Here is a 22787-nt window from a genome sequence, read left to right as displayed (position 1 = left end):
GCTGTTGTGTCTATTTTTGAAAAGCAAAATGCAATACAATGGGATCCTTACCTAAAGACCACTGTTGAGGTCACCTAATTAAGACAGTGTAAAATGAAAAGAAAATGCTTAGTAGCATAGTGTGAATATTTCCTTAAATGTTGGAAGCAGCTTTAAAGAAACGATGAACTACATCTGTTAAATGGAGTTAAAGGTAATTTAATCATAACCTATGAACCTTAAAAAGACTGTAAGTCAGCAACTAAAACTAGGACACACGTTGAGCCACCACACGCATTTCCCCAGAGCGGACAGAGTCCACTGTTAGCTGTCCTTCCTTTACAGAAGGCAAACGACACAAGCATGGCCACTAAGTTGTCACCATACTTAACTGATGGCCATGGGGTTTTCTTAACTTTTCATGCTCATTTCACAGAAAAGTTTCCTGATGACATCTTAAAGAGGTGACAATTTCTGTCCTAAGGCAATTTTGACCTTAAAAACATTTTATCACAGTATCAACTTGGCCAAGGGTGTTGGTTGTCACTGTCTACCATAACCTGACTAATGCTACTAACTAAAGGGGACCAAGAAAGGTAACAGTAAAAGGTAAGAGATCAATACTGCCTTTCAAGGTCACTTGCATGCAAGCTTTCCACCATGGGCTCCCCGCATTTCTCTATATTTTGATCTCTGTTAGGGCTTCAACTATACCATTCAAAATAAAAAAGCTACAGTCCTAAACCCCAGGACCTTAGATTGTGACCTCACTTGGACAGACAGCCTTTCCAGAAGCAACCAAGTCAAAATGCACTTATTATAATGGAATCTAATACAACATGAATGGTATCGTCATCAAAAGGGAAACGTGGGCACACTGGTGCAAACCGCGAGAATGCCATGTGAAGCTGGAACAGAGCCTGGATGCTAAAGACAGCTAGTGCACTGTGGGAAGCTGGAGCAGAGGTATGGCACGGGCTCACCCATCAACACGCAGCAGGAACCAACACTGCTGACTCAGCATCTTTCACTTCCAGTTCCCAGAACAGGGAACTTTGTATGACAGTCCTAGCAAACCAATACAACCTCTGAAGCTCTTCAACTAAAAAGACAACACCACCATATGCTACTTGCCATGTACAACACGGTCCTTCAGCCATTTCCTGTGATTCTCTGTCCCCTGATGGCAAAGAGTACAGTGGAGAGACTTCCATGGCATGCTCCCTAACACCTGACAGGGTGCTGGCCTCTACTGAATATACCAAATAAGCACTTACTGAACTCCATTGTAACCATTGGCAGACAGCGAGTGGCAGGGCAAGTGACCAGGAGGGTGGTAACTGCTACTTACTCGTCCCTTCATGCAGCATTAATCAGAACCCCAGAGGAGTCCAAGCTCACCTCTCCTCAGCAGCCAGCTCATCACCCTCTTCTCCAAAGACAGGAACTGAATGGGGGAGCAGGCCCGAACCAAGAGTTAGATCTGCTAGAGATGTTTATTATGAATAGAATCCAAGGTGTTTAAAAAATAGTGATTCTCAGTGAAAGCAATCAAAAAGGAAATGTGAATTTTTTTTTCTTAAGTTTGCGGAGGCCTTTGTTATTGATATACACAAGTAGTTAAAAAGTAGTTAAAAATATTTTTAACTTGTTTTCTATTATGAGACAACCAAAAAGAGGTATAGAATGCATACCAAAATACCTTTAACAGTATTAATTTTGAAACTAGCAACAGTCCAAATTTTTAACAGCAGAGGAATGGTTCAGGAACTATAAAAACACGACTACATCATCACCACCATCTTTTAAAAGTATATGTATACCCATACTTTTAACTCCAGTATTGAGGAGGCAGAGGCAGGCATCTCTGTTAGTTAGAGGCCAGCCTGAGCTAATAGTGAAATCCAGGAGAGCCAGAACTACATAGTGGGACACGGTCTCAAAAAAAGGGGGTGGGGTAATGAGAAGGCTGAGCTGTTAAAGGCTAGGCTCAGGCTCAGAACTAATAAATAAATAAATATCATAGGTGCCCAAGAGTACTATATAACGGATACCTAAGAAAGAATTATGAAGATATAAACATCTAACAGTATAGACCATGTCTATAATTTCTAATGCTGAAATTGAACACTTAGATCTGAACATTTTAAGTTTCCTAGCCCTTCTTAACACACACACACACACACACACACACACACACACACACACACACACACACACACACACACCATTTGGTCCCTGTGCTATAACTCCTGCTTGAATTATTTAGGAGAGACTGCTCTCTATGGAAACAATACTGTGTTTTAATGAGAAATTAAAGCATTCTGCCAAATAGGAAAAAAAAAATGTAAACCACCCACTACATACATATCTCCATTAAATTTATTATTAATACTTTTATTTCTCTTAAATTACTTTCTCATGAGCATAATGAGAAAAAAATGTCATCTTCCATGTTCTGAATTACCTGCTCAGTTCTTGGGAAGGCAGTATGTTAAAGCCAGTGGATAAAACACAATCTATATCATTGAAAACCACCAGTACTGTCTTAGAAATTCTTATAAAATTTGCATGTTCTTTACACACTATAACTGAGGTAAATAGTTACAGAACTATGGTCGGAGTATAAACGTGTCAAGTTCCCTCTGATGGGCTATGCTTCCATGCTAGTGAGTCACTGGAGTATCTCACTGACGTCACATACCTCTGTTGCTGCTTTAAACGACATCTGGGAGGTTTAAAGAAATTTTCCTTCCAGACCTAGAAATACAGTTGAGTAACAGAATTATGCTTCTTTGTTTACCCTATACCAAACAACTACTACAGCTGAAGCATTTGGTACTGCCATCCACCAGGAATTATGCAGCACATGCTATGACCAGAGCTAGTGTTAGACCTTCAATAAGTCCTTTTATAGTTCTCAAATGTGTGGTTTGAATAAGAATGGTCTCCAAAGGCTCATATGTTTGAACTGTTTATGAAGAATTATGAGGAGTAGCCTTTTTTTGGAGGAGATATGTCACTGCGGGTGGGCTTTGAGATTTTAAAAGCTCATGCCAGACCCAGTCTTGTGTTTTCTTTCTGCCTCTGACCTGCAGATCAGACGTTAGCACTCAGCTACTGTTCTAGCCCCATGCCTGCCTGATGGCTGCAGGCCACCTCGCCATGACAGTCACAGACTGAGCCTCTGAAGCTGTGTGCAAGTCCCCAACAAAATGTTTTATGTTGCCTTCATCGTGGTGTCTCTTCTCACCAACAGAGAAGTAACCAAGACATCATATATCATATTATATATGAACTGAGGTAAGATTTAGTAACAGGTAAAAGAAAATCACTCACCCAACCCTCAACCTACCCCGCCCCCCCAATGCAAAGCCTACTGTAGAGGGCAGAGGTTAACACCCAACATTATTCTCTGTCACTTTCTCACCTATATATATATTTTTTTTTTTCGAGACAGGGTTTCTATGTGTAGCTTTGTGCCTTTCCTGGGACTCACTTGGTAGTCCAGGCTGGCCTCGAACTCACAGAGATCCGCCTGGCTCTGCCTCCCGAGTGCTGGGACTAAAGGCGTGCGCCACCACCGCCCGGCTCTCACCTATATTTTTTAACCTAGAGCTCACCAGTGGCTAGGCTGATGAGCCAGTGTGCTCTGGCAATCCTGCTGCCTCCACTTGCCCAGTGGTGGAGCTGCAGGCACACACTGCCATGCCTGGCCTCTCATGTGTGGGTGCTGGGAATCTGAAGTCAGATTCTCGTGCTTTTATGCCAAGGACTTTTCCAAATGAGCCATCTCCTCAGCTCCTAAAGCCATTTCTTTTTAAAGCAACAATGGCATATCTTAGGGTGGCAGCTATGTATCTGTTGACTGAATGTTTAAACTTATCTATAAGAAAAAAATATAGACTATAAATAACTCTAGGTAATTTAAATACAGAATTTTATTATTTGTGAGGAACATAGCATGCATATTTCATTTAATTACATATCTGAGTCAAAAGTTTAAAATATGAAGTAATTATCTGTAGTGAAAGTTTTCCTGTGTCCTACCCGGTCCGCAGCCGCTCAGACCCAAGTAAACACACAGGCTTATATTAATTAAAACTGCTTGGCCATTCGCTCAGGCTAACTACTGACTAGCTCTTACACTTAAACTCAGCCCATTTTTGTTAATCTATATGTTGCTACATGTTCCATGGCTTTACCTGTGTGCCATTACATGCTGCTCCATGGATGGTGGGCTGGCGTCTCCTGACTCAGCCTTCCTCTCCCCGAATTCTCTTTGTCTGCTTATCCCACCTATACTTCCTGCCTGGCTACTGGCCAATCAGCATTTTATTAAACCAGTATACAAAAGCATTATCCCATATCAATTATCATATATTCAATAATAATCGTAGTTCTAAATTTAAAGTTTGTGTTTTTGTTAAAATGGTACTGTACAAACACTTTCTCGTTAGCAATTGCTAGCTATACAAGTTACCATTCTCAAATTATTGGGTCCCTTACCTTTAATAGTAAAGGACTCATTTGCATCATAAATCACTAGAAGGGCATAACTATGTGATAGTTCCTTCCATTAGTATCACACATAACACTGCAGTAACATGAGCACCACAGCATGAGAACCTCTGTTTTATATTAGGATGAAAAAAGTTAGGGTTTTCCCAGTTACCATCAAATGTTCTAAATACTCAACACAACCTATCTGCAGAAACTTTGGTTTTCTGTCAAAACACCTTTAGAATGTCTTGTGTAGAGAAAGAAAACACTGAGACTACTCTTAAGTTTCCCTGTCTGACATAATAACCTATTCAACAGAAAGAACAGTTTTTATTGTTTTACAGTCTTGGGGATCAAACCCAGGGTCTTGCTCATGCTGGGCAAGTGCCCCTCCCACTGAGCTACATCTTTAGCCTTAGGTTTTTTAAATCAGCAAATTTCATCTAACTGATGCTATATAATAACAAATACTCAGTACAGGTGGATGAAGAACGTAAACAGTTCCTAAGAGTGGCAAATTTTTAAATCAAAGAGTCAAACGCTAGATTTCACTTTAAAGATATGCTTTCTGGGGATGGAGAGATGGTTCAGCATTAAGAGTCAGCACTGCTCTTCCATATGACCTGAGTTCAGCTCTTTACACCCAAGTCCCTTCAGGCAGCTGACAACTGCCTTTATCTGCAGTTCCAATGCCTTCTCTCGTCTCTGTGTGCACTATACTCACACAAATATACAGATAATTAAAATAAATACAATCTTCTTTAAAACCTTTCTTTGTATTTGAAACATGACTTAAAGAAAGACAAACAACCAAGGGAACGTTCTCCCTTGGAGTAGAACATCAGGCAATAAAAACAAAACAGCATTTGGATTGGAAGTAAGCATTTTTCTCCTTCTACAGCAGAAATGGAAAGAGATAGTTAGCCACTATCAACACTGGTGAGTGAGTGTCTACTGGGCAGTAGGACAGATCGGCTGAAACCATTCCCATACATTATACATTACTTAAAAAGGAGTGGGCCGGTGGTGGTGGCGCACGCCGGTAGGATTTGCTGAAGGAGGCGGAGGCAGGAGGATCACGAGTTCGAGGCCAGCCTGGGCTACACATTTTTTAAAAAAATTTAAAAAAGTAGAAAAAAAAAACAAAAGGAGTGGTTGGTAACTTTATGGTGGAAAACGATCAGACACCACCTCCACAGCGATTATAAATATTCTTGTGATGCACTGATGGGTCACTGCAGCATATATTCAATATGAAAACTGGGTGATGTCAAGATTAAGCAGTAAATTAGGCTGAGTAACATTTAAAAAATAAACAGCTACCCCATCATCACTAAGACAAAGTGTGGGGCACTTTGGAATTGTTGCAAACTCTATATGGGAAAAGCAGACATGGAAGCCGAATAGTGTATGCTGAAGCAGAGCCAGAAAAACGCAGGCAGTGAAGGATACCCAAGTACCACTGCTGTAATCTGCAAAAACCCATTTATCCATCATAATATCGCATCAGGGTTCAACTTCCTGACTTCGGAGATCACAGCCAGGGATTTTGATGTTTGTGCAGTGCTAAGGCTCTAACCCAGGGCCTCACTCATGATAGGCAAGCACTCTACTAACTGAACCACACACCCCCCCCATCTTGCTCTAGGGAAAAAAAAAACCCAAATTGAAATATTTAGCATTAGAGGTTCATTGCTGTAGCTTACTGATATGTGGAGATCAGGAAACACATAAACTGGAATTAAAGGAAGAGAGAGAATCGCAAAGCAAATGCGGCAACAGGGCACTGAGTGGGCACAGGTGAAGGACACGGGGAGATCCTCTGTACTCTTCCTGAAACTTTCTGTGGGTTTGACCTGTGTCAAAAACAAGTTAGAACTTACTTCTAAGCCGGGCGGTGGTGGCGCATGCCTTTAATCCCAGCACTCGGGAGGCAGAGCCAGGCAGATCTCTGTGAGTTTGAGGCCAGTCTGGGCTACCAAGTGAGTTCCAGGAAAGGCACAAAGCTATGCAGAGAAACCCTGTCTCGAAAAAACAAACAAACAAAAAACAACAACAACAACAACAAAAAAGAACTTACTTCTAGGTGGAACACTGGGCCTAAGAGCAGTACTCCATCTGAATGTCTTTTTTTAACAGTATTTCTAAAAAGCAGTCCTAACTAGCTTTATGCTCCTAATGACAAAGAAGCAAGTTTCATACTGCTTCTACTTAAAAAAAAAATCACTGAAGTAGATTGCAATAAATGTCATAAATATTTTTAAAACAAAAATAATCAAAACTGGAAAAAGCTAGACCCTTGGTATGAAGGAACTAAAAACAGGGGGACTCAGCTAGCCAAAGCAGCATGTGTTCTGTGCTAGGGGAATCCTTACTAGGCTGATACGACAGTAGGGGCCTGCTTGGGTCAAGGCTAAACCAAGTCATTCTACCCAACCCCTGCCAATGTGCTGCCACGGCTCCAGGCTACCTTTCCTTACTACAGGTCTGTGATGCTGTTTTTCAAATCCTGTGGTGACACCCACCTGCACTGGTGCTTCCCAGTGGCAATGAGGACAGCAACCTACAAGCCTCGGGTAGAACAAGCCATTGAAAATCACTGGAGCTTTCGAACCTCCATATTACGTACCTGTTCCCAAATTCAGTTTGAAAATTGAAAGAAGTGGACTGTAGATTATGAACATGCAAATTTTTGCAGAAAATACTAACTAGGTAAAAACAGATTTTGTTTAATTATTAAGACCACATTTTACAAAGTATTTTCATGCTCCCTAAGAATGTTGTAAAAAAAAAAAAACTAAGTAAGATAATCTTAACATATATATGAAATTACTCTTTACTGTTTATAGAAAATGTCTTAATATCTCACTGGTAAGATTTTCATCCATTGAATGCTCTACATTTTTTCTTCAAAAAGGAAAATGGTGTTATTTATTAAAGGAAAAATTTTATTTGAATATTGAAAATTTTATTAGTATATATTAATTATTCATTAAAAAGCAAATATGCCAACTACTATACCAACAAAACCCTGATAGAGTTATAGGGAAACTGGTCAGGCATATTTTATTCTGAAATTTTCATGGCTATGGACAATGCACCTGCTTTAAAGGAGAAACCCACATCCTGGTTCCAAAACACCAGGCCTTACCAAAGGCTGCTGGGGCTGCATTGCTTGGAGACCAAGGGCCTGACTCTGGGGCTGTGAGGGCTGCTGGGGCTGGGGGGCCTGCTGGGGCTGCTGCATCTAGAAAGAAAGAAAAAGATTATGGTAGACCCTTGAAATTGTGGTGCTAGGACACGTCTGAATAGCCTTTACTAATATACATTTTTATCCATTCCATTGCAGCAAAATGATGGGGGATATATTCTCAAAAATGTGTCATGGGTGATTCTTGCATTGTCTGAACACTGTACGATGTACTTAGAAAAATATAGGTAGTGTAGCCAACCACATTCCTGGGCTGTATGATACACTGGATAGCTTATTACTAGGGCCACGATGAACAAAATGAAATAAGATTGTATTAGGCACAAGATAAATGATGCAATTTAGAGGCATGGAAAACACAAGGTGCCTAAGGCTGCTGCTGCTAAGACACAGCAAGCACACTGTTTTACCGTGAATTGTTTCCCCCTAGTGTTCATCATTCAACCCAGGAGCTCATGCATCCTAAGCAAGTGCTCGACTGCTGAGGTACATCTCTAATAATGAAAGGTATTTTAGTAAGTAGAGTTATACTCCAAAATAACAATATAGAGTGCGGGGAATAAGCAGACACATGGGGGGAGATGACTCTTTTCTAGTATTAAGCACTTCACATTAACTACTGTGATGCCTTTAAATAATTGGCAGTGGGGTCACGACTCTTTAAGCCAGAAATGTTCAAACACATTTGCAGTGTGCGTGATGATGCTGTGATGTTAATGAAGGCTATGACATCATGAGGTAAAGGAGGTTTTTAGCTGCACTAAAATCTGAAGGGATCACTGTCACATCAGCCAGTCACTGACAGAAATGTCATCATGTGAAGCAAGATTGTAACCTTTCATCTTCCATCTTTACTTTGCCAAACCTTGCTCTTCCTTCAAGTGTAAGATATAACTGCTCCTCCAGGAAGTCTCCTCAGACCAACCCGCACTCACGTTCTCTTCCTCTGGCAGCCAGTGCGCACTGTCCAGGGTCACCCTGTGCACTTACTGTTTCGGCTTCTTTCACACCCTCTGCCTGGCCCCCCACAAGCTACCTATTTCACACTGCCAGGTGCCACAAGCAGCAATCAGGAATTCTCTTCTCTATGGTACTTGGGGGACCCCTGTAAAGTCCACTTGTATTTTTTTATAGGATGTAAACTATCCCATAGAATTTCTGAGATAAATTACCAGCATGCAACTAGAAAGCATGTCCAGACTAAGTTGGCTCAAATACATAGCTCTTAGAAAACAATTCTAAGTCGCAGAAGAAAGAATGTATGCACCAGGTGGGAAGGCAAAAAATAAAATAAAATAAAATTATTTTCTCTCATTGGCCTTTAATTACTCCATCCAAATACTTCATTCTGATGACCCGACTAGACTTTCATCATATGCACTTTCCAACTTTGTCTACATATTATTCCTCAAATTACTTTTTTTAAAGAGTGAAAATGATAAATCGCTACTGCCAGATCTGCAGTACTTATAGATTTGGCATCCTAGCAGAGGTCCAGAGAGGGTGAGTCTCAAAATGAGCAATGTAGGTTGAATGAGAAGCACTGCAGTATGAAGCCACCATTCACTTTGGTTCTCTGCAAAAATCTTTCAAGAAAGATGAACTCAACTTCTCAAATGCGGACTTTTTCCTTTATGCCAACAGCCAATCATAAAAAGAGGAATGAATGTAGTTCAGACACAGGAACAAATCACCTTCCTTCCTTTATTGCTGAGATATTGTTGATAAGAAATATTACTGGGGCATGCACTAACAGGGAAAAAGGTTCATGTTACCTAGTCAGGAAATGACTTATTTGTGACCTTGAAAATGCCCTTGGAAGGCAGAGTGTGATAAGTAAGTAATGCAGCAAGGTTCCTTGGTGAGTTGGAAATAACAAATCTTAACACAGAGACATTCAAATAGCTGCCCTGAAAAATATCTCCAAACTTGTAGAAAGGTGGCTTAAGAACCTATCATTCTCTGCTTAATAGTTACCTTAGTAAAAATATTGGAAAGAATATCAAACCAGTGCTTTACTTGAGTTTTCTTACTTAATCCTTGATGCACAGGTAAATAAATCTTTCCATTTTATTAATGCCAAAATTCAAGAGTATGTTTTCTGTTTTTGTTTTTTCCACCTTGGCAACAGCATCTATACAATGAATAGAACTACACATTGGTAGGCTAGACTCATGCAAATCAGTTATCATATATTATGAGTAATGTATCACAACTTTTAAAACAGTATATCCACAATGAGGATGTGATCATGGCTACCTTATAAACTGGAGCTCAGTTCTAGAGGGCTTGTCTTGACTTTGTATTACCTTTCGATACAATATACTACAATTCTGCAGATCATAACAGATGTAGACTTCCACTTCACTTGTGCTTATGACTGAAATTCTTAGGGGGACTATTCTTTTCCTTCTCTCTATCCAATGGGAAATTTGAGACACACAATTTCCTTTGTGTTCCTTTCTGCATGACTGCTTTCTTGCCTGTTTATCTCACAGAACAGACAGTTCTTCCTGTGTGCGTACCCTGTTCCACCAGATTCCACATTTCCCAGTATTTCTATGTAGGTACATAAAATAAAGCTGTACCTCATTTTGGACTAGAAATAAGACTCCACTTAACAGTCTTATCAAGAAATCTCCAACACAAAAACATCACTTGTTAATAATGAAAAAAAATTGGCACAGATTTAACATAATAGCCAGCCTGCCAGCCTTCCCTTCATCCTTCATCCCAGTGCTGGGGATTAAACCCAGGGCCTTGTACATGCCAGGAAGGTGCTTTACCAATGAGCCACATCCTCCATCCACAATAATGCTGGAACAAGGAAAATAAGAAATAAGAACGTGCTGAAGGGAGAAACTGTTTACCTAGAAGTCTCAAGTATTTATATCGAACAAACAAGTAATGGCTTTCTGGATTCTAACACAGAGCCTTCTGAATTATGTCACCTCCGCTTCTGTAAGCCATGGCTTAAGTAGAGTCGATTGTGGTAGGAACACAATGTCATGGACATCGGAGAAATGGCTGAAAACTGTGTTTGCTCCTGTCTGTTTCTCCCTCATGTATATGAAATTTTGCATTCAAATTGTAGGCCCTTAGTCAATTAGCAACTAGGCAAGCTGAGGTTCACATTTAAACTAAGGCCTCTATGTGCCTCCCCAGCCCCCCACCTGAAGTTTCGGGGAAAGGAAATGGTTCTGTAAAATGGAGTCTCCTGCTCATGGTCTGGCAGGTACAGAGAGAAGAAAATTCTTGGACTCAAGTGTACTAGCTAAGCTGCTAGTGTCAAATACACAGGGCTCCTTGGAACGGAATACTGCAACCTGAAGTGTCTTTCATTATGAGAACTCTGCATCTGCACTACTGGAAGGGATGGCATTGCCCTCACCTCCCTGCCCCATACCTGGAGGAGTCTCTGCTGCTGTCGAACTTGCGGCTGTCTGGGCCTCATTGGGTCCTGAGGCAGGGGCACCGAGGGGAGGTTGGGATGTGCGGGAGTCAGCACAGCATCAATTCCCCCGCCCACCAGAGGGCTCTGCTGTAGAGCCTGGTGGTTCAGTCTGGCAAAGAATAATGCAACTTGTGTTCAGGAACCAGGCGTACCATTGAAGTGTCAATCAGTGCCTCCAGCATTTTATACACATCCACCAAGAAACAATTCGTGTTCAATAATCATGTGTACAATTAAAAATGGGAAATGGCCAGAGGATCAGAAAACAGATCTGACCACATTGAAAAAAAAAGAAGAAGAAGAAGATAGTAAGCATACTACTTCAGACCAAGTAGCAATCATACAGAAATTATTTCTAAAAAAAAAATAGTTGTTAGCAGTAAGCGAAATAAGTTACTATTTACTTTGGAGCAGGCCACAAGTGGAAAGGCTGAACAATAGTATTTCATTACTCCTTACATATCCCTGTGTGAGGTCAGTAGTTTTCTTATCTAACTTTCAAAACGAAGGAATGGAGATAAGAGAAAAAACTAAGGTCACCCAGAAAACACATGACAGAGGTGGGATTTGAACCCGGAATTTTTGGGCCCTGAAGCCCAAGCTATTGAGCTTTGTTATGCCGCTACTTATTATAAAGATGGCAAATGCAATGCATGTTTTACAAATTAACTTATTTCCTGTAATGTGCTACCATCCACCTTCCTAATTTTCAGGGAGTAGTTGAGCAGACATGTGGGTCGTCTCTGACAGTAACACACGGGAGCTACGCTGCTCTCCACTCTACAAGGCAGAACTCTACAAACCTAATTCTTCTGAACTATACTATCCAATGGGGTTGCGAAATATGATAAATGATAATGATTTTTCATTGGTGCCATCCCATAACATGGCCTTTTGCTGCTAGGACTAGTTACATGATTATCAGATCTTAGAACTAAACAAAACCACAGGGCTCCCTGGTCCAAACAACACAATTTCAAGAGAGAGCAGAGCATCTAGTTGAACATGGGGCTTCCATAATCACCATAATCACCATGTCTCCATGTCGCCGCACAGACCATGGACCTCAAAGCTAGCCATGCTGGCCATAGCTGGCTAATGAGCACTTGAAATGTGACTAATGTGCCTGCAGAACTAAATGTTAAGCCAATTTTCATTCATTTAAATTTAGCCATGCATGGATAGCAGCTACAAATGAGCAGCACAGACACACCCTGTGTGGAAGGGATGCAATTAAAAGAACCAAAATGTCTATCATGAGTCATCACTGAGGTGGAAAAGATAGAAACTAAGTTGTAACTAAACTTGGTCAAACACCATCTACAATCAGTACTACAACATACATTGTATGGTTCCAATCAGCAAATTCTAGTAAAGGCACTGCTAACAATGATCAATAGTTTTCTTGGACACTTTTAATAAAAAAAAAAGTCTTTTGAGAAAAAGGAGAAAAGAAAGAACACTAGAGCTAACATATGGGTATCATCTGAAAATCTTACGCAGCACACAATGGAAGAAGTGAGTCAAAATCACAGTGTTCTTGAATGAAGGAATTTGGAACCTCTACTGCATGTTGATAAAAATGAGATGTCAGGACACAAATAGAGGAGCTCAAAAAACTGTCACAGTGTCAAATGCCTGGAAGAAGTGTAACAAAGCCAAGGCCGAGAGGGTTTACTATTGCAATTACTTCAACAGGTATCACCTCTGAGAGCCAGCTACGGGCTGCAGGTATGGTGAGGCCTGCTGCTGTGCGTAGCCACTTGGCTGCTGCTGAAGCTGTCGGAGTCTTTCCATCAGCGCTGGGCTGGAGTGTGTAGCTGGATAGGCCCTGGAATTGTAGCTCGGGGAAAGGACCACACCACCAGACTGCTGCTGAGCCGCCTGTTGCAAGGGCATCTGGGTTCCATACATTGTGTAGCCCTGGGGCATGGTCTGCAGGAAGGCACAAAGGAAGAAATCAGTGCTCCAATTAGCATCCATAGTCCCATCGCTAAGAAATGGAGAGGGGCAAGAAAATAAACCCAGGAGGTCCAACCTGAAACTCATGGTTTGCACAGACTCTGAGGACTCAAAATATGAGGATGGCTGCTCTGTAGGCAAGAAATCTAGCCAGAAACCCACAGTCTAGATTTGCTGGGCAACAATTTTGCAGAAATCTCTAGTTCAAAATAGGTGAATATTTACTTGGCTTTTAAGTTGAGTTGCTTATTTTTGGGCTAGGAAAGGCATCTTTCTAAATAGAAATAATCAGCATGGTATCTACACATTCAGTGCACAGATGGCAGCAACATCCAACAAAACCCAAACAATATCAGTATCATCTCCAAAGTTGGCCAAACAAGGTGTCCCAGCCCAGTGAACATTAAATTAACAGAGTATACTTTCCCATGAATACAAGTACCTATTTCTCTAAAATAGAGGACACCTATGTAAGAAACAAACATGGAGTTTTCTGGATCAGAAGATAACAATTCACTGAACAGAATGCTGTCTATCCTCTGGATCCTCGAAACACTACATATTAAAGCAGTTTAAGGACTGTGACTCTGAAGACAAGAGTAATACATAATAAACATGCAACAGCCTACAGGAACCCAGACTCAGGACTTGTGTGAGCCAATCATGGTTCTCCTTTCAGCTGTCTACACGGAATGAACTGCCAGCCTCAATACAAGTCTTGTTACACCAGACCTTCTTGTATAAGAGGAACGACATAAGGGTGTAAGGATGGAGAAATAATAAAACTACAAGGGGGAGGGCATGGATAAAAGCCTGCCTTGTTTAAAGGTAAGTGCACCATTTGTTTAGCATTTACTGTGTTAGTATGTTAATCCCATACATCAACTTGAATCCTACAGCTTTTCTCTTGATCTTACAAAGAGGAAGATAAACCTCAGAGAAACATACATGCCTTACAGCTACTGAGTCAACAGCACTTATATTGCGACCTGATTCAAAGACCCATTATCTTGCTCTACTGTGGTTCCTCACAGAAGTTATCTTTGAATATAAAATTTCTACAACAAATTATGCCATAATATATTATATCATAAATAACTCTGAGATTATTAAACAATTTAATTAATTAGTTGAGATAGGGTCTTAACTATGCAAGCCTGGTTGGCCTCGATCTTCCTACCTCTGCTTCCTGGGTGCACATTACAGGTATGTGCCACTGCCTTGGATTAAGTGCTTCAATATCTTTCATCAGTAGACAAGAAGTCTGAATTTATTTACATTTCTAATTGAGGAATTTCGTGGTCAATCCTTAGACTTATTCAACAATTACTGATCTGAAATGGTGAAGCAGAAGTAAGCACGTTCTAGATCTAGTTGATAACCAGTTTCCTTGATCTCCTACTCCTAACAAACACCATTAAGACATCAAGGAAGCAGCTCTGCTTCAAAGCCAATGTGGGTACCTGTGCTTGCTGCAGCCCTGGATACTGAGGGAGCTGAGGGGAGGGCCGTGCTTGTGCAGTAAAGAGAGCAGCCTGGTCCCCTGGCTGGCCCTGGAAAACAAAATCAAGACCAAGTCTGTAACTCCAAGTGCTTGATTTGACCTTCTGAATAGAGAACTTACAGATATCAGACCGCGTTCAAGGTGATTTCTCCCAATCCCCCATGTGGGCAGACTACCGACTTCTTCTTCAGACTACAAATGTTACCAACAGCAAGCCTCTCAGTGAAGTTTCTCAAATGACCTTCTAGGTACTAGAAGGGCATAAATGCTTTTCTGGGTAGGGAAGAGTCTCTAACATGTGACTCTCCATCACAGGCACTACCCAAGTCCAGTGGAGAAAGAGGTCATGGTATATATTCATCACATATAAAATTCCCAGGGCTTCTTTTTTTTTTTTTTAGATCTTTTTTTCCTCTAAACTTTATTTATTATATATACAGTGTTCTGCCTGCATGTATGCCTGTAGGCCAGAAGAAGGCACCAGATCTTATTACAGATGGTTGTGAGCTACATGTGGTTGCTGGGAATTGAACTCAGTACCTCTGGAAGAGCAGCCAGTGCTCTTAACCTCTGAGACCTCTCTCTAGGCAACCCAGGGCTTCTTAATGAAGTGCTATCACAGTGATCTAAAAACTGCATTCAGCCATGTAATCTGAGGAAAATTTAATACCTACTAAGACTAGATGGTAAGGTATACTCAATGAAAATATTCCACGTCAATAGCAAATGTAATTCCAACCAACTACATGTAGAATAAAGCCAGATAACTTCTATTAATTAGTCTTAATTTAATATACTTTGGTCTTCAGAACATTAGGCAATATGGACAGACATACATGAGCTTTATGTTCTGGTTACAGAGGTTATTTTATGGAAGCTTGCAGTGATAATTACAGGAAAAATAAGCCTAGTTTCTCACCATCCCTGGATTTTCCCAAGACTTAATTGTCAGGAAATAATAAGTTCACTGTGTATTTTACTACTGTCTCACAATAAAAAAAAAAAAGGTGCTAAATTATAGTTGTATGAAACCATTTTAGTGTGCTTCGGAAAAAAATATTTCTAACCAAGAGAAGGGATAAATATGTAATTTAGGTAGGAGTACGCCAATGCTAACCATATTAAGAATGCAGCATATGTCAGGCCTGGGCTGCTACAAAGACATGCCTAAACTCCAGTGATCTGACCCCAAAGCCAGAGCATCCCCACTGGAGTAGATACTTCCAAGGGTGATGCCAAGGGTGAGAGTACTTAAATGCCCGTGGGTACTTACTCTTTAAGGCCTAGTGACTTAAAACAGCCCCATAACAAATCTAAAGGAAAATGTATCTTTGTAGTTGTTATGAGATACTGAAACCAATTGTATTCTACATGGCATGGTGGAGTCCTCTATTCTCCACATGAAAATAAGTAGATGGCCAACAAAATATGAACTCAATGGCATCTTTAGGGGTTTTTTGTCTCATGTCAGGTCAGGACTTTTAAAAATTTGTATTTCATTTCCATTTTATATTATTTATTTATTTTTACCCTATATGTAGTGGGTAGCCTATTCCAGCTTTGATCTGGAAGTTCCAAGCCCCATTGAGGCTTTGGTGACTGTTACACCTACAAGACGGGGCCAAGGGAGGACCCTGAAGACCCAAGATCTGGATGTGCTGGCTCTCTTGGTTCCTGGACTCTGGACGCTGGAGGTAGCCCGAGCAGAGTTCTCCAGAGAACACTGCCGGACTGCACTACATCTTCCCCAGACCCTGTAAACTATCCCTTCACTTGTAAGTTATCCCACAAAATAAACCTCCCTTTTAACTATGTGAAGTGGCCTTAATAATTTCACCAATACTTATAGGTTCTCTGTGTGTGTGTGTGTGTGTGTGTGTGTGTGTGTGTGTGTGTGTATAAAAGCTTTTGGGTTTATGTTTTTATGGGATTCCCAATTGTGTAAAGGAGTGGGTCTCTGTGACTATAATTGTTTCTTGTGCCTTTGCTTGGGCTCTCTTCTTTGTTTTTGTCATATTATGATTTGTTTGCTTTTGTTTTAGCTTATTATATTTTATTATTATCCTTTAGATGCCTGTTTGTTTTCTAAAGAGAGACAGAATAAGGTTGGATCCAGATAGGAAAGGCAGTGGGGATGAACTGGAGGGAGTAGAAAGAGGAAGATCATAATCAGGATATACTGTAGGGGAAAAAAACTATTTAAATAAAATGAAAAAAAGAAAAACACACACAAGCAGAAAATTGCTTGGGTTCATTTATGAGTTAAATTCATCTAGACATGGTGAAACACAATTTTCTGAGTATATCTGCTATGGTATTTATATCTGACCACTTTAGTAAGACTCTAGCCTTTTAGAGTAAGTTCCCAAGAAGATATTCTCATTACTCTCTTAAGTATAACCCTGTCATTATATAGTTGAAACTAAGAACAGTTGCCCAGATTCCCACATTGGGGTCATTGGGAGCCCAACTTATCTTCTCCCAGTATCCTCAAAAGTCCATGCTCAGGAACCATTAAACCAACCACAGATCTTTAATATCATTCCTTTGATCTATAATTCTTGACATTAGTATCATATAAGGTCTCTGAAGTAGTCCTGGACTTCTGCAGGGGATAAGCACACATGTAATACCATGTTTGCAGACTAAAAGAACACTCAACTACTATATGTAAGTTAGAATCCTAGGAATGACAGCTGACCATACCCAAGCCTTTTCAAGTCATCAGGAAATAGAATGTATGCACAGCTACACACACATACACAAGGCATGTCTAATGCTTTGATCCTCCTCTGATTACTAAACATCAATATGGAATACACTGTGACTAATCATGTTGATCTGTCTCAGTCATCAGGTGACATGCTTGCTGGCAAATAGCAGCTGAGGCTATGGAAATTTAAGAAACAAAGCATAAATTACTTTCTACATAAAAGGATCACAAAAGTAACTCAAATAAAGGTGTCACAAACTTTCTAAGAAGCATGGAAAGGATGGAAGAGATGGCTCAGTGTTTGAGAGCTCCCAGCACCCACATGGCAACTCAAAACTGTCTAACTCTAGTTCTAAGAGATCTGACACCCTTACACAGACACACACACATAGACAAAACACTAATGCACAAAAAAATAAAAATAAATTGTAAGACAGAAGCATGGAGGAAAACTAAACTACAGTTTGACATTCTGAAATTCATGCCAATCATTTGTATCTGAAGATGATCTATTCATGTGTAAACATATTGTGTCCTGTCCCCCATATCCAAGGTCAGCAGAGGTCTATAATATTCTCCCTGAGGGAAAAAACATCACAAGTTCGTTGGTACTCACCAAGTTGTTTTTGAATATTTTTGGCATCACATAGAGCATCTAGAAGGGAAATATCTTAATCACTCCCCTACCACACTAAAGCAGATTCCTGATTTCCTTTTCTTTCTTTTTTTTCCTACCTTCCTTTCTTTTTTTGTAAGAACAATGCCAGGAACATCTTATTTCAATTTGTAAAAAAAAAAAAAAAAAAAAAAAAAAAAAAACAGTTGGATTTTTTTTAAGAGAAAATAAATACAGAACAGAGTGGGGAATAGCCTTGAACTCATTGGTACGGAGAGACTTTCTAAACAGGACACCAACAGCATAGGCACTAAGATCAGCAATCAACTGGACCTCATGAAATTGAAAAGCTTCTGTACAGAAAAGGATGCTGTCCTTTGTATAAGAGGTATCCTACAGAAATGGGAAAAATTTTGGCAACTACACATGTATATGTGTGTATACATACATATGTATATATAAACACACACACTCAAAAACTGCACATCAAGAAAACAACCCAATTTAAAAATGAGGTACAAATCTAAACAGAATTCTCAAAAGATGAAATGCAAATGGCAGAGAAACTTTTAAAGAAATGTTCAACATCCTTAGTCATCAAAGGAATGCAAATCAAAACATCTTACAGCAGTCAAAATGGCCAATATCAATAAAAGTAATGACAGCTCATGCTGGTGAGGATGTAGAGTAAGGGGAATACTCATCCATTGCTGGTGGAAGTGCAAACTCATCCAGTCACTATGGAAATCAGTGTGGCAGTTCTTCAGGAAGCTACCTCAAGATCCAGGGGTATCACTCTTGGTCATATATCCAAGGAACTCTGTATTCCAGTATTGAGATACTTTCTTAACCATGTTCATTGCTCCTCTATTCATAATAGGCAGAAATTGAAAACAGCCTAGATACCCATCAATTAATGAATGAATAAAGAAAATATCATACATTTACACAATGGAATATTACTCTGCTTTAAAAAACACTAGCAACCCCCCCCAAAGGAAACAAATAAAAACAAAAAAACAGAAACCTGAAATCATAAAATTCAAAGGTAAATGGATGGAGCTAGAAAATAATCATCCAGAGAGAGATAACCCAAAAGATAAACAAGATATATATTCATGTATATGTGGATGTTTATTGTTAAGATGTTAACATCTTCAATTAGCAGGCTATAATCCATATAATCACACAGATTTAAGTATAGAATAAGGGACTAGGGTGTAGGGAAGGAGCTCCCTAGGAAAGAGAAATAAAAAAGATAGTTATGGATGAACAGAGTGGGGTGGAGGAGGAAAAATGGAAGGATCAAGTGGGGAGGGGAAAGAGAGAGGGGATGAGAAGGGAAGTATGGGGAGAGACAGATAAAACTATGTACTATTTGAGGGGTACCTAATACATAGAAGCTTCATAAAACATATACATATAGGAAGATGATCTAAATGGAATTGCCAGATAACGGAGGTCGGGTGAGAAGAAGTCCCATCTGGATATCTCTCATCACCAAAGGAAGCCTACAGTTCGGGGAATGGGTCACATCTAATTGAGTTTTTAGCTCAAGGGGATCCATGGGAACACCCAAGCAACTCAGGCTATTGTCGATGATATGGTTTCTTTTCACAACTGGATGTCTCAATCAAATCCTTAACTTGAAGTATCAGGGAACCCCAAGGAACAGGAGGCAGAATGATTTTAAGAGCCAGAGGGGATGGAGGACACCAAAGAAACGAGGCCTTCTAAACACAGCACGTCTGTGCATATATGAACTCACAAGAGACAGACGACACACACAGGACCTGCATGGGTCTGTGCAAGTGTGGTCCCAGCGCTTAGAGAAGTGGGCATAAACCTCCATATCTTACCCAGGAGTTGTCTTCAATTGATAACAATTCACAAATGAAAATTAGTTCTCTCTAAAGGAGTCTCACTGGGTATAAAAACCACTCTAAGAGCAGGCCCAATGCCCAGCAGTAGATGGCCAATACAAAATGAACAATGAACTGGGTGGCATCTTTGGAAGGGATTTGTCTCAAAATGTTTCCTCTGGGCATTTTTTCTTTTTAACTTTACAAGTCCTTTGCGTACATATAATGGCTTCCAGCTGTTTTGTCCTTAGGGGATTCCTAGTGTGCAGAGGGTGTGTTTGCTGTGCTTTTGCTGTTGTCTGACTGCTGCTTGTCCTATTTTGGTCTGTTTGTTTTCTAGGGAAAGACAGAAGGGATGTGGATTAGGAGGGGAGGGGAGTGCAAGGATGTCAGAGGAGTTCGGGGAGTGGAAACATAATTAGAAGACATTGTATGATCTATTTTCAATGAAAGAAAAATAGAGGAAAATTTTAAAAAAATTATTCAAGTGGTAAAATGTTATCTTATGCATATTTTGCTATAATAAAAAGCATTCTCTAGTGGTGATGATGATGATGATGATGATAGCGACAACCTAAGCCAGTACTGTTAATGAATGCCCTAGCAAAAATAGTTTTACTTATGAATCTTCATTTGGAAATCTACTGGGTGTCCACAGCTGAAATGATATACATGATATGAACTAAAAGTTATGGTCATCATAGGAGACTGGTCTGTTTAAACTACAGAAAACGGACAGAGAAATATGAGGTCCTAGTGACAAGTTACACACATACGGTGTTTTTAGAAAGCCTTACTTTAAATATAATTTAACTAAGATCAATTGATACCAGCATTAATTGCTAAAACCGCCAGATTCATTCCAAAGTAAACATACCACAAATACATGCCTTCTCTACAACACAGTCTATTAACATGCCTACACATAACTATTTAATGTTCCTAAAACAGGAAAGTAGTACAAAATACGTTAAAAGTTGAAAATATAAGAATTCCTATTTTTTGAATGAATAGAAAAACAAAGAACATTCTTTTGACTTGAAACAAAATATTTTGCCTGCTGTAACATCTTTCCCCCCGCCAAACATAGTTGAAGGACTGGCAAATGATCCATGCAAATTGTTTTCTTTTGGACATTATCAGCCTGACAATAATAATGCTTAATTCAAGCTTTTGGTAAATAAAATCCTTACATGCTTACTTCTTCATAAGCATAAATTCTCAAGAAAAATTAAAGAGTCTAGAAGTGCTTCCAAACCTTGCTTTACCAAAACCACCATTGGAGAAACTGCCTATGCAGTCAGCATGTCATAGTCGAGGTATTTTCAACGTTGGAATATGCAAATAAAGGTATTGCACCAATATAGAATATTATTAAATCATTAGTTGTGCAATCACACTACTCCTGTATTAGTACCAGCTAATGGATGAAATGGAGTCACAGTGCTAGTGTGTAACACATACTGAAGCTCTTATAAATAAGAGATAGTGAACAAAAACAGAGGTCAATCACTTTGGGGATAAAATCAGAAACAGAAGAATAAAAACAGGTTTCTTTGCTGAACCATCTTTGTTTATGTCAACAGGGGCTATTGCTGTAAGAGACACCCAGTTACAATTATTAGCACTACAGCAAGTAGTTAGAGACTAAGACAGCAACTTCAGACATTCATAAGGAAATAAAGGGCTGTCTGTAACAGAAAACTGCACAACTGACTGAAGCTCATGTCTAGCCTTCCAGGGGACTAGGTTATTCACAATGTATTTCAATTTCACCTTGTATCACGTAAAGAGCAGGATTCTGAAGAAAGCATCTCTTTATTAGTGGGAAGAGGCTGCAGACACTCTGTAAGGGTTGAGATGCTTACAGACTCCAACACTTATGTCTTCTGTGCATTTAAGTTTTCCAAATGGCCAGAGCAGAGGTCACTCCAGAAGCACTCACACAGACAGCTAAGGCAGGACGGTGTGGGCGAAAATCACACTGCTGAGGGTAAGGCTACTGGGAAGCTCTTGACATCTGAGACTGGCTCTTGAAATCATGCATGGGTTCATCTCTTAAAGACTCCTAGACTTCTAATGTGTGTTTGGTAGGTAAAAAAGGATGAGAAAAAAAAAAAAAGACTCTGAAGTCCAATGCCAACAACCACAGTTACAGAAGCAGCCACAGCTGAGCCTAGGAAGTGTCTGGCAGAATTCCAAGACCAGCAATAAACAAACTTTGTGGGTTTTTTTTTTTTTCTTTCATGAAATGATTAGCATTTAGAAAAGCCTACTGTGTCCAGCACGGACTGTAACAAGTTATCAATATGATTTACATTTCACACAATTCTACCTTTACTCTAGATTTCAAATGATTATTGAAAGGGGATTCTTTTCTCTCTACAACATATTTGGCTATATTCCAGATATATTAATAACAAATATTACTGTGGTGGTTTGAAGAGGAATGGCCCTCACAGGACCATATATTTGAATGTTTGGTCATTAGGGAGCGGTGTTACTAGAGAGAGACCAGGAGATGTGGTCTTGTTAGAGTAGCTGTGACCTTGTTGGGTTAAGTATGTCACTTAGAGGGGGGTGGGCTTTGGGGTTTCAGAAGCCCAAGCCAGACCCAGCGTCTCTCTCTCTCTTTCTGCTGCCTGTGGATCCAGATGTGGAACTCTTGGCTCCTTCTCCAGCACCCTGTCTACCAGCATGCTGCCATGCTCCCAGCCATGCTAATAGTGGACTAAACCTCTAAAACTGTAAGCAAGTCTCAATTAAATGCTTTCCTTTGTAAGAGCTGCCTTGGTCATGGTGTCTCTTCACAGCAATAGAACAGTGACTAAGACAACTACCTATTAGAAGACAGGGGAGGAGCTCACCATCACACAAAAGCACCTAAGCACCATGCAGATACTCCATGTGTATCTTGTTTATCCCAAAGGGTTCCTGCTCACATGGCTACATAACTATGCAGTTCTCTTTCTTCTGAGAGGGG

The 22787-nt window shown here is 40.0% G+C and overlaps 1 protein-coding gene across 11 annotated transcripts in view; it reads right to left on the bottom strand.

Moving 5' to 3' along the window:
* Window positions 1-22787, bottom strand: part of Med12l (mediator complex subunit 12L) — a 346663-nt gene that overhangs the window by 8292 nt on the left and 315584 nt on the right. For 4 of the 11 annotated variants that reach the window (XM_076574135.1, XM_076574131.1, XM_076574133.1 and 1 more), the window contains 4 exons: window positions 14573-14662; window positions 12853-13082; window positions 11100-11256; window positions 7634-7729 (listed from right to left, as the gene is read on the bottom strand). In XM_076574135.1, the coding sequence (XP_076430250.1) occupies window positions 7634-7729; window positions 11100-11256; window positions 12853-13082; window positions 14573-14662 (573 nt within the window). Of the gene's footprint in view, window positions 1-7418; window positions 7730-11099; window positions 11257-12852; window positions 13083-14572; window positions 14663-22787 lie in introns of those variants that run through there. The other 7 variants (XM_076574139.1, XM_076574140.1, XM_076574136.1 and 4 more) reach the window with 4 other exon arrangements.

Source organism: Peromyscus maniculatus, chromosome 6, assembly GCF_049852395.1.
Source record: "Peromyscus maniculatus bairdii isolate BWxNUB_F1_BW_parent chromosome 6, HU_Pman_BW_mat_3.1, whole genome shotgun sequence".
In the NCBI taxonomy this organism is placed as follows: domain Eukaryota; kingdom Metazoa; phylum Chordata; class Mammalia; order Rodentia; family Cricetidae; genus Peromyscus; species Peromyscus maniculatus.
This window is presented reverse-complemented; position numbering and strand designations above follow the sequence as displayed.